Raw genomic sequence first — 11,825 nt, 5'->3', positions numbered from 1 at the left:
CCACCGCCTCCCAGGCCCTCACACACCCGTCCCTTTGACAGGGGTGCTCACCCCTGTCCCTCCCACCCCCCAAAAAGCCACAAAGAACGTTTAAAAATGACAGTAAAATTCTTAATTTAAAAAATAATAATAATACATCTACACTGCTGTACATATACACATTACTTACATTACAAATTCCCAGAGAAATATTTGCTGTATCAGCTCGTTTCCCTTCGAAGCAGCCTCCTTTGGGTCAAACCCCATTCAAATCTGCAAGCAACCAAGTAACGGCTACAGATATTTTGCAGACTCATCTAAGATCACACTCCAAACACACATCTGAAACGGTGACAGTTATCGAACAGGATTTTGTCTGTTACTCACGTAACTTTTATCAAATTCCATGAAATTATCGTGCATGTCAATTTGTTCTGCTCTGATATTTAAGTACTAACAAAAATAGGTCTTTTTGCTCTGTCACACAAAGAGCTCGGACAATCTGCCCGATGTAGAAAGCAGTTACCAGCTGGCATAATTTGGTTATAACAATATACAAAAGTGATACCAGTCAAGGTGAAGAGAGAAGGAAAAGACCTGGCAATACATTAAAAATAGAATATAAAGGCTCACGAGTTCTCCAGCAAAGGTTTGCTTGCAAGGTCATACTCATTACAAATGTATTCAAAATGCCCCAAGTTCGGAACACGCTGTGGGCTGCAGCACAGAAATCCAGCGCCTCTCTGGGAGATGGAAACTGTTCCTGTAGGGAGCAGCGAGTCTGTGCTGGAGGTCTCTCACCTTTGGGAATCAGCATCCATTTAACTCCTGCATAGGAGCAGAGGAAGACCAAGTTTCATCTCTGCATAAAGTTTTTTTCCAAGGCAGCAGGAGTCCTCTGAAGGGAGTAGATGTTTCGTTTCACTCGATCTTCTAGGGTGGAAGTAGATGCACTCTCCAGTTTTAAGCGACTGCAGAAAATTGAACCAAAGAAAGAAATCAGAATCTCTTTCCAAACATTACATCACTTCTAGCAGGATTCACCATCCCCAAGTCATCTACCAAAATTAACATAGAAACCAGCAATTTTCTATTGAAGCCTCCACTGAAAGAATCAAGTACCTTTTAGTTTGGCTTGTGACAGATTCAACGCCTCATTTAAGGTCAGTGCTCAGAAATATATTTTCACTAGCTCTCAAATCTCCTCCGTCTTCCAAATATAACTAACCGTTAATTACAAACGCATCCGGCACAGGGGACTTGGTTGCTTTCTGTGAAGCAAACGAAGGAAAAGCAACGTGTTCCTGCACTGAGGGCAGCAGTCCTTGGGGAGCCCGAATGCCAGAGCTCACGCTGTAAATGACTACATTAGCTACAGGAGAGAGAAGGGATCCTTGTGACCACTTGCTTTCTTTTACTACTTCAGATCACGTTGCTGTGTTTTGCTGCCGGATTTCCTCGTGCCCACCTCCCTCGCCAATAAACACAAAGTTTGTGTTGGCTCAACCAGTTGCTTCTGCACAGGGAAACACACACTAATCTCTCTCCACAAGAGATTTCACTTATGGAGAAAAATCTACTGTGATTTTAAGCCATCCTTATGGGATCTCAGCTCTGGGCAGCTTCAGGAATTAAGTTTTATTATTTACGATGAATTTACAGAGCCTGGAGAATACCGTGCTGCAGCAGCTCTGCCATACGTAATGCTGCCAGAGGATCTTTCCCCCACCAGGCCTTGTGCCACTCCAGCTTCCTTTGCCTGCCACGTGCACAAGGGACTGTAGGTTACCACAGTGTGTTTAGAAATGGTCTTACTTCTTGCTGAGCACAGGTTTCAGTCCCAAAGGCTCTGGGTACACAGATTCCCGGTGGAATTGCCAGTCTAAACCTGTTGCAAACTCCTGAAAACCGAGAACTTTTTAATACCTGCGTGTAAAATACTACTAGGCGTTTCTACAGGTAGGCAAAAAAATATAAGTGATGACTGGTTTCCGATTCTGACTACTAAGGCCATCATAAAAATTGCTATCTTTTGGGTTAAGGAGAGAATCTGAGAACAGAAGATGTCACCAGTTCTACTGTAAAATACAGTAGAGAGGGATCTTCTACCATAATCTGAAACACCTCAAACACTGAGGCCACCACTCGCTCCTCAGAAGCTGTGGCCTATATTTCCCTTGAATGAAAAAGCAGATGATAAAAGACACTCACTTGAAGAACTTTCCATCTCGGGAGTCGAGTTTCTCCAGTTCCCTCTCCAGCTCCTCCTCCTTTCGGTGTTTCCTGAGGTTGTTTGCTCTCTCCTCTTCCCGCCACTTGGCATTTTCCATCATTTCCTGGCGTTTACGCTCTAGTTCCTCTGGCGAGATCTTTCTGTGTAGAAAAACACCACTGCTGCGAACGGATAGCACGCTGCACCCCACCCCCCTCATTTTGGGGATGATTTACATCCCAAATAATTTTGGGGATGATTTACAATCCCCAAAACTATGGGTGTTTAACAAGTTTTTTCCTTCGGTAGCCAATCAGCAAAGCTGGTAAGTACATGTCTAAATGTTCTGCTTTACCATACCCCTAGCAAGTCTGTTTTCTCGCTCTTTTCAGCCTTCTAGTTTTTAATTGTCCGGTAAGATGATGCTGTCAAGGTCATATTTTCCTGATGACAGTGAAACAGAATGCTTCCAATTAACAGTCCACCGGACAAAGACTGACTTCACATTAATGCCTTGCACAGTGATGCGAGACACAAGGAGAACCAGCAACCATGCGAGTTGGTTTGGGAAGCTGTCCAAGGTGTTAACTAACAATCAAGCAAACTGAGCACTTTAGGACTCTCTGTCCGACTTTCTGGACATTCGAGCCAATCTACTTTAGTTAACAGAATAAAATTTGGTTCACAGATTACACCCAGCTGTTTCAAAATCACCAGGGCAACTTCCATCCTTTGCTCACCTTGTGTAACCTGGAGTATGCTGGCGTCGATAGCTCTTTTTAGGGGAAGGGCTTCTAGCTCTCCCTTTCTCCTCCCGACTATGTCTGTAACCCAGAAATACCCTTATTAGAACAGATGAACATACGTTATCACACCTCTAAACCTTCCCCGGATTTTTTGTATACATTCTGACACCAAGGTATTTCCCATATCTGCATGACTGTTCCCTGTTTGCTTTGAAAACAAATTCTAATGACTCTTAATGTACTGTAAATTTCCATCTGTTTTTCACTCTGTTTTCTTTATTTCATCAGCAAACAATACGCACCCGGAACCTCATTTTATTGGCATTTAGTAAGGATAATTCAACAATTATAAATACCTTTTAAAGAGAATTGGTAGCCCAAATAAAGCACAATTACAAGCAATATTTGAAAGATACCTAGAAAGAGGGTATCCCAAATGAAAAGTGCCACGTCCCCTCCAGGAGCTAACCTGTGCACTCCTGCACTCTTGCAGTCGCACAGCTCCTGCCTTTACACCCAGAACCGAGCAACAACGTGACCAGAACACTGATGTGGTAGAAGGAGACTGACTAAGAGGGATTTTGATTCTAGAGAACGAACCCACCAGCAGCCCTAGGTTTACGTTATCCAGGTTAGCCACACTCACTGTTTACTGTGTCTAGAAGGAGATCTTGACCCCCTGCATCCAGATTGTTCGGAATTCTTCTTGCTAGAGCGTCTCTGAGGAGAGTGGGATTGGCTCCTGGACCTGGAGCGATGCCGGTGCTTGTGGGAGGCCCGTTCCTGGCCGGCAGCTGGAGAGCTCCGAGACCTGTGGCTCTGGTCTGCGTCTCTAACCTGGAATTCAAAAGTATCTTTCAGGAGAGATGTAAGAGCATAACGATGGAAGACGACAGGAGACCTCAGACCAGGCGAAGTGCAGGAAGGAGTGTACACTGTGGTTTGGGTTACCTTATCTCCCCCCTAGGTTTGCATTAACACCTGTGTCCTAAAAGATTATTTCTGTACAATGTTCAGTAAACTAAAGTGCCAAGGCAGTCAAGCAGCATATTTAAACAGATGAGTAACTCTGTGAAGAGAAACGAAATAAAGCTGAATTTGAATTCAGAGCAGATAGGAGTGCTACCAGGATCTGAACAACTTCAGTTTCAAGACTTAGATGGCTCCAAATTGAATTTAAGCTTTATTATATCATGACCCCCTCACAATCCTCTTCTAGCTGGTGAAGCAGTCTTCCAACAAACTGCCAGAACTCCTGCTCTTCCCTAACTCAGGGCACTTGCTACCCAAACAGCGGTGTGAAACGTACTTGTAAACCGTATCCTGGGACTTTGGAAGGAGCAAGTTTCCAGGAGGAACTGTTCATCCTCTTCTGAGACCTAAAGAGAAAACAGAATAGTACTTCTGGAGCAGATAAATTCAGGAATATTTTTTTAACATCAAAATGTCATAAAAATAACGTTATGATGTAACCAATGAAGTAACAACACAGAAACATTTAGGCCAAATAATAGTGTTAATCAGAAAAAAAAGACTCAATGAGAAGATCTGAAGAAGACACGAAAACGAGACAACCAACAAACAAATTTTTTTTACTATAAAACCTCAAAACATACTTATTTTTGCTTCGCTCCTCATCACTGCTGTCACTTTCACTGCTAGAACTGCGACGTCGATGTTTCTTGTGCTTCTTCTTCTTCTCTTTCTTCTTCTTTTTCTCTTTTTTATCTAAACTGTTTTGCAGCTATAAAGCAAAAGACCATTTCATTAGTAATAATTACTGCGTCTACACTTGGGCAGTCACTATCACAAGGCAAAGTAACAAAAGTTCTCTGTGGAAAGGCTCCTGGAACAAAACCTAAACCATTTTACAAGGTCCTCTCTCAAAACTAGGGGAGTTTTCTCTACTGTCAGTTTGGTACCAGCTCATGTCAAATGCTATGTCTGCAATCACTGTGAGGTAGTAAATCAACAATTAACCACTAGCTTAAAAAAAGCACACCAGAAGAGCAGGAAGAGTAAAATAACACTGAACTTGAAAGGAAGATGAATTAATTCCTGCTGAGCAACTGATAAAGAACCTTGTTCTATTATATCAGGATTAGAGGAAGCTGAATTTATTTTGTTTTTCTGTGAAGAATCAGGAAGTGGAACTTAGCTCTTTATCTTAAATAATGCTAACTTTGACCTATGATCCTCTCCTTGATCCAGTGTCTTCTGTGCTTTCAGTCTGTAAGGAAGTACTGAGATACACCTACCAATTCTTTGATTTTCTTCATTTTAACAGGATTATTCAAAACTTCTCTCTTCTTTTCCTCCTCCCTCTTTCTAAAGCAGAAAAGAAAAGTTACTATTGTCAAACAAGTGAAAACATACTATTTTTGTGAAAGATACCAACCAAGCACAAGCTCTAAAAACATAAAACAGGAAAACAGGCAAGTTTTGTACATTTGGCAACACAGATGCAACTAAGGAGGAGTGCGCCCTTTTCTTCTCCACTTTGGAGTGCACATAGTAGGGTAAACAAAAATTTGTTCTGTTACCATCAGTCTGCCTACAACGTTACTGAATGCCTGAACTCTCAGAGCAGACACAATCACATACACATAAAAGGGTGAGCTAAGCTGGTAAGGATGAACCAATGTGCAATAACAATCTTTGCATTTGCCGTACGTATTTAGCAACTTACAGCTAGATGACCTGTATGATGATCACCAGCTCCTTCAGATCACAAAAGCTTTGATTTGAAATCAGATCAGCAAAGTTACCCCAAAGCAGCAAACCGACTCAAATATGTTATTTGATGTTCCGTTGCTGTGTCTAGAACACACAACCAAAAACCCTACCAGTCGTGCAAGATGCTAGTGCCCTCTCCACGGCCAGGACTGCCACCTACAGCCTAGAGCTCACAAACAGGCAGATGTAGCTTTCGAGAAACATATAACAGCAGTCTTTACAAATATAAATAAGATAGTTGTTAGCGAGCTGCTAATACTGATGCTTTGCCTCCTCTACCCCTGCTTTCAGCTCCATCGTTTAGTACCTTATCATGAAAAGTGGATCCTCCCGGATTTTGTTTGCCATATCCAGGACCGAATTGGCACCCGTCTTGGCAAAAATGGAGCCTGGGAGAAGTCCTGTCTCATTGGAACAGCCCGCATCCTTGTCTTCTGTCTTCTCAAAGACATATTTGTCCACGGGGCGACCCATAAGATATTCTTCTCTGTTCACCATGCCACCAGGACCCTGGTACATCCATTCCAGCTTCTCTTCTCTTTTCCTGTTGCAAATAAGACCATCTTATTTTCCTTCTTACAGCTGTAAAACTACGTTTTAAGGCAGTGGTTTATGAAGGTGGGTGGAAATATTTCATTGTCAAGGCCACGAAATCCACGGCGCTCTCAGGAACACCAGGAGCACCTGCAAGACCTCATCAGCAAGTGCTTGCCCTGCCGAGGGTAGCCAGGGCTGGGTCCCACTGGTCTGGGGGGCCCCCGCACCCCCTCACCTGACAGTGCCCATATCCTCAGCATATCGCTGCATCTCCTCCCGCGCTCGCTCCTCCTGCAGCTCCCGCTGCAGCTCCTCGATCTTCTTCCGCTCGGCTTCATGCTTCTGCTCGGCTTTCCACACCTTCTCAACATTGCGCAGCGTCTGGGGGTGCCAGCTCTTCTTCAGGTTCTGCGGGGCGCGCGGGGGGGGGGGGGGGGGGAAGAGACCGCACCGGCACCGTTAATGGGGGGCCACCTGCCCGAGCCGCCGGCCCTGGGGAAGGGCCCGCTCCGAGCCGTGCCAGCCCGCAGCCTTCCCACGCCGGCGTCGAGGCCCGGACAGCTCCACCCGCTCAGTCCCGCCCCACCGAGACGCGTCGGGACCGGGGAACGGCCGTAGGCCCCGAAGGTCCCGCGCGTCCTGGGAGCGGGGAACGGCCGCAGGCCCCGCCGAACCCGCGCGTCCCGGGGCCGCCGCCCGCCCGCCCGCGCCCCGGCCGGTTCCCGGAGCCCCGGGACAGGCCCTCCGCCCCTCACAGCCCAGCTCAGCGCCGCCCGAGCCCCGGCCGCTCCTCACCAGGTCGCCTCCCCCCATCGCGGCCGCCGGACGAGTGCTTCCCCGCCGCTACCGGGCCAGGAAGTGCGTCACAGTCGCGCGCCACCGCCTGTTCCGCGCCGCGTGGGGCGAACACGTCACTTCCGCCGCGGCGCTGAGGGCGGCCGGCAAGATGGCGGCCGAAGGCAGCGGAGCAGAGCAGGGCGCAGCCGGGGCCCCGTTCGCTAGGGAAAACGGAAAGACTGAGCGCACTAGCGTGAGCTGCCCAGGTAACGGAGCCGGTTGAACGGCGTGGAGAGTCGAGGCTCCCCGCTCCTGCGGGTGCGGAGCTCCAGGCGCCGCCGGTCCCGTAGGGACAAGGCCCGGGGCCGCAGTGACCGGGCCTGCAGGTTGTTTTCATTACTTTCCCACATCAGTGGTCTCTACCCCTGGGGGCTGTAACTGAAATTGGGGTGTCGCCGTGCAAAGGTTTCGGCCACATGCGGCTGAAGGACGTTGGTGTGTGTGAAAGCGGCTCTGCCTGCTGAACACACCCGGCTGCTGGCTGCGGCTCTGGGGCCACCCGGGCTCAGCAGAAGAAAAAAGAAAAAATCCCTCCCTCCAAAATGCCTAACTGTAAGCCTAACACTCCCACTGTAAGGCTCCATCGTCTTAATCATTCTTTGTCCACACTATTCTACTCGCAAGATGAACAAGCAGTTTGTTTTCACTGGCTTCAAGATGTGAGCACGTTTCCAGTGACGTTAGTAGAAGCCACCCCAAAAAAGTGCCTGGAAATGAGGGTTCATAATTTGAATAGCACGTAATTATTCACGGGGCAGGTTTGGCAGGGCGTTACAGTGACAGGAATGTGCAGTGATGTCTCTTCCTCAGGCTAACGCTGTTCAAACTGCTCCTGCGGGGGGGGGGGGGGGGGGGCGTTTCCAGAGCCCCGCCGTGCACCCGTTGCCTACGGCGCTGCCCGGGGCTGGGTTAGAACCGATGACCTCCGAGTTCCCAGCCCGGCGCGTTGCCCCTGAGCCACCTCCCCCCGCCCCCCCGCCCCCAACCCCCACCCAGCCGGCCCCGCGCCGGGGGCGTGGCTCAGGGGCAGAGCATCCGCCTGCGGGGCCGGAGGTCCAGGGTTCGAGCCCCCGGGCGGGGGTTGGGAGAGGCAGCCACCTGGCCTCTCAACAGCCCAACCACAAGCTGGTTCCTGCATCACTGCCCCAGCTCCCTTCAGAAGGCAACTCCGCAGTGATCCCTGCCTCTAGAACGGCGTTATCCCTGCTGTTTGCTGTTTAAATTAACGGCAGTTACTCAGACAGGAAAAACTAGACCAGCAGCACCTCCACTGAGCCACCTTAGTTGTGTGTACGTGCAGTATTCAGGAGAGGAGGAGAATGGCAAAGTCTGAATTTGTGCTTGGCAGCAGATCATCAAGTGATTTCCAAGACTTTGGAGGGTTAAGAAACTCTCTCCATCCTCTGTGAGGTGATTCTGGAAGCAGAAAGGGTGAAAAACGAGCTAAAAGAGGGGGCACCTGGAGTTGAACCAGGGACCTCTTGATCTGCAGTCAAATGCTCTGCCACTGAGCTATACCCCCCAGCACAAGGGATTTTTAACATGTTTACATGGAATAGAGACAAGTTTGTGTCCACTGGTTTGACTCTTCAACTTCATAGCGCCTGAGCGCCTTAACGCACCTGCCAAAGGCTGTACAGGGAGTTACATATGATAAATACAATTAGTAGTTACACAGTGCAGAACCCCTGCAGTTTCCGAATAGCCACGGGCTCGGTACCTGCAATAATGGAGTTCAGAAACCAACCTTTCCTGCACAGCACAACTCACGAGAGCCAAGAGCAGCCACTTACTTTCAGTGCCCAAAATTTTGGCAAAAGGACAGTTGCAGGAGATGAAAAAAGAGGGGGCACCTGGAGTTGAACCAGGGACCTCTTGATCTGCAGTCAAATGCTCTACCACTGAGCTATACCCCCTGAGTTAGGGCTACTATGAGGAGCTACTGAGTTAGGAGCTACTACTACTGAGTTAGGAGCTACTACAAGCAGGCACAGCACCTGTGCGAGGAGATTTTTAAAATGTTTCTGCATAAAATGAGGTTTCTAGCCCCGCTGCTTTGACTCTTTGACTCGACAGCCCCCTCTGCCCCTTAATGCGTCTGCCAAAGGCTGTACGGGGAGTTACATGGGATAAATACAATTAGGACACAGAATTAACAGAGGAAAGGACACACAGGGAGGACTTACTCACACAGTGCAGAACCCCTGCAGTTTCCAAACAGTCAGGGCCTCGGGTCCTTCACTAACGGAGCTCAGGTACCTGCATTCCCTGCACAGCGCAACTCACAAGAGCCCAGAAGAGCTCCCCATCCTTTGGTGCCCAAAATTTTGGCAAAAGGACGGTTGCAGGAGATGAAAAAAGAGGGGGCACCTGGAGTTGAACCAGGGACCTCTTGATCTGCAGTCAAATGCTCTGCCACTGAGCTATACCCCCTGGCACAGCACCTGTGCGAGGACATTTTTAAAATAATCTTGTTTTTCTATGCGAGTATGTCCACTGGTTAGACTGTTACCTGACAAACCCCGTGCATCTTAGTGTAGCTGCCAAAGTGTATGCAGACAATTACTACAGAGAAATGAGCCAAGTACACACAAACAGGTAGTAGTTGCTTGCACACTGCCCAGCCCCCTGCACCTTCCAAACAGTCACAGCCTCAGCACCTCCGATCCTGAAGCTCAGAAAGCAACCCTCGCTGCACAGCGCAACTCACAAGAGCCAAGCACGGGCCTCCACCTTCCTTCGGTGCCCAAAATTTTGGCAAAAGGATGGTTGCAGGAGAAGAAAAAGAGGGGGCACCTGGAGTTGAACCAGGGACCTCTTGATCTGCAGTCAAATGCTCTGCCACTGAGCTATACCCCCTGAGTTAGAGCTACTACAAGGAGCAATAAAAATCTTACTACGCAGCGCAGGTTTCCCGTCCACTGTTCAGATTGTGCTATATGCCGGCACCCTCTTCCGCACGCTCACGTACAAGCAAAACTGGGCACAGAAAGTTACTGCATACAATCTGGAGTACAAAAACACGTGGACAGGGTGTAATTATGCACCCAAACTCGATGAAAACGACAATTGCTGTTAGGGCCAAGCAGGGAACGTTATGTCTTTGCTTCATCACCGTCACAGGTAATGGTTTTAGCAGGAAGTGTTAGGATGAGCGCTCAGTATCTTACATATGGAAGTTGAGGGTCCTTCTGGGCACAGCCTGAGCCCAGCGGAGCTAAAAGCAAGGAATGCTCCTCAGTTTTTCCCTGGAAAAAGCACAATTCAAAGGGGGCACCTGGAGTTGAACCAGGGACCTCTTGATCTGCAGTCAAATGCTCTGCCACTGAGCTATACCCCCCGGCACAGTGCCTGTGCGAGGAGATTTTTAAAATGTTTCTGCATAAAATGAGGTTTCTAGCCCCGCTGCTTTGACTCTTTGACTCGACAGCCCCCTCTGCCCCTTAATGCGCCTGCCAAAGGCTGTACGGGGAGTTACATGGGATAAATACAATTAGGACACAGAATTAACAGAGGAAAGGACACACAGGGAGGACTTACTCACACAGTGCAGAACCCCTGCAGTTTCCAAACAGTCAGGGCCTCGGGTCCTTCACTAACGGAGCTCAGGTACCTGCATTCCCTGCACAGCGCAACTCACAAGAGCCCAGAAGAGCTCCCCATCCTTTGGTGCCCAAAATTTTGGCAAAAGGACGGTTGCAGGAGGTGAAAAAGAGGGGGCACCTGGAGTTGAACCAGGGACCTCTTGATCTGCAGTCAAATGCTCTACCACTGAGCTATACCCCCTGGCACAGCACCAGCCAACCCACCGACAAAACATTTAGTTTGTTCTTCCCCGGTCTTTGACCTTGATCCCACAGGAATCATATCCTGCTGCAGAAATTGCAAAACAAAACAGCAGAAAAGACATGGAGTTATCGGACTCCAGCACAAGACAGATGCCGCCTCCATACCTCGTTCCCCAGGTGACCTTGGCCCAGTTTCTCTGCAGCTCCGTGTCCTCTCCCCGCGGTGGGCTGCGCTCCGAGTACCCCACAACCTGAGTACCCCACAACCTGAGTACCCCACAACCTGAGTACCCCACAACCTGACACAGCAGCTGCCTTAGCGTCTTTGAACCTTTTTCCCCACCCTTTCCAGCTCTGACTGTATAGTGACAGAAGAATTAATAGGAGAGGAGGTTGAGCTGATGTTGGGAGTTCACCTTCCAGGGACCACGCATCCCAAAATTCCAAGAAAAAAGTGGAAAGGGAGGGGGCACCCGGAGTTGAACCGGGGACCTCTTGATCTGCAGTCAAATGCTCTACCACTGAGCTATACCCCCTGCCTGGGCATGGCTCCCCGGCACAAGTTCTCCTCTTCATTAGCAGCTCTCCTTAATTAGTATCATAGCACAGCTTGGCTAATTAATCCCAGCAAAAGCAGCAGCTTCTCCTGAAATACTCCTCTCGTTCCTCACAAACACCCCACTGCTCCTGTGGGAATGTTCTTCTCCCCCTCTGGCCAGCCACCCGCCAGAGGCCAGAGCCTGCAGGTAGTTTATGGGAAAAGCATTAGAACAAGGAGCTCCAAACCCACTTTTTTGGGGGGGGAAAAGGGGGAAAAAGGGAGGGGGCACCCGGATTTGAACCGGGGACCTCTTGATCTGCAGTCAAATGCTCTGCCCCTGAGCTATACCCCCACTTGCACAAGGCTGCCCGGTACGGCTCCATCTGGGCAGTGACAAGGTGGCTTGGCTGCATTCCACCACCTGCCCTCGCCACACCTGCACCGCTGCC

The 11,825-nt window shown here is 49.0% G+C and overlaps 1 protein-coding gene and 8 non-coding genes across 9 annotated transcripts; all 9 read right to left on the bottom strand.

Moving 5' to 3' along the window:
- Positions 1-97: 97 nt before the first annotated feature.
- Positions 98-7,113, bottom strand: CWC25 (CWC25 spliceosome associated protein homolog). The gene is made up of 10 exons (XM_056362217.1): positions 7,006-7,113; positions 6,446-6,618; positions 5,981-6,217; positions 5,196-5,265; positions 4,554-4,681; positions 4,247-4,316; positions 3,584-3,774; positions 2,932-3,015; positions 2,191-2,352; positions 98-950 (listed from the first exon to the last, which is right to left on the bottom strand). The coding sequence occupies exons 1-10, from the start codon at positions 7,021-7,023 to the stop codon at positions 836-838; spliced, it is 1,248 nt and encodes a 415-aa protein (XP_056218192.1). The 5' UTR covers positions 7,024-7,113; the 3' UTR covers positions 98-835.
- Positions 7,114-8,497: 1,384 nt separating this feature from the next.
- TRNAC-GCA (transfer RNA cysteine (anticodon GCA)) lies at positions 8,498-8,569 on the bottom strand. Its single transcript has one exon. It is a non-coding gene; the product is annotated as a tRNA-Cys (tRNA).
- A 322-nt stretch (positions 8,570-8,891) lies between these two features.
- Positions 8,892-8,963, bottom strand: TRNAC-GCA (transfer RNA cysteine (anticodon GCA)). The gene has a single exon. It is a non-coding gene; the product is annotated as a tRNA-Cys (tRNA).
- A 445-nt stretch (positions 8,964-9,408) lies between these two features.
- On the bottom strand, positions 9,409-9,480 carry TRNAC-GCA (transfer RNA cysteine (anticodon GCA)). Its single transcript has one exon. It is a non-coding gene; the product is annotated as a tRNA-Cys (tRNA).
- A 354-nt stretch (positions 9,481-9,834) lies between these two features.
- On the bottom strand, positions 9,835-9,906 carry TRNAC-GCA (transfer RNA cysteine (anticodon GCA)). The gene has a single exon. It is a non-coding gene; the product is annotated as a tRNA-Cys (tRNA).
- Positions 9,907-10,315: 409 nt separating this feature from the next.
- TRNAC-GCA (transfer RNA cysteine (anticodon GCA)) lies at positions 10,316-10,387 on the bottom strand. The gene has a single exon. It is a non-coding gene; the product is annotated as a tRNA-Cys (tRNA).
- Positions 10,388-10,761: 374 nt separating this feature from the next.
- On the bottom strand, positions 10,762-10,833 carry TRNAC-GCA (transfer RNA cysteine (anticodon GCA)). The gene has a single exon. It is a non-coding gene; the product is annotated as a tRNA-Cys (tRNA).
- A 466-nt stretch (positions 10,834-11,299) lies between these two features.
- On the bottom strand, positions 11,300-11,371 carry TRNAC-GCA (transfer RNA cysteine (anticodon GCA)). The gene has a single exon. It is a non-coding gene; the product is annotated as a tRNA-Cys (tRNA).
- A 285-nt stretch (positions 11,372-11,656) lies between these two features.
- Positions 11,657-11,728, bottom strand: TRNAC-GCA (transfer RNA cysteine (anticodon GCA)). Its single transcript has one exon. It is a non-coding gene; the product is annotated as a tRNA-Cys (tRNA).
- Between the last annotated feature and the right edge of the window lie 97 nt (positions 11,729-11,825).

The sequence above is a fragment of the Falco biarmicus genome, chromosome 17 (genome assembly GCF_023638135.1).
Source record: "Falco biarmicus isolate bFalBia1 chromosome 17, bFalBia1.pri, whole genome shotgun sequence".
In the NCBI taxonomy this organism is placed as follows: Eukaryota; Metazoa; Chordata; class Aves; order Falconiformes; family Falconidae; genus Falco; species Falco biarmicus.
This window is presented reverse-complemented; position numbering and strand designations above follow the sequence as displayed.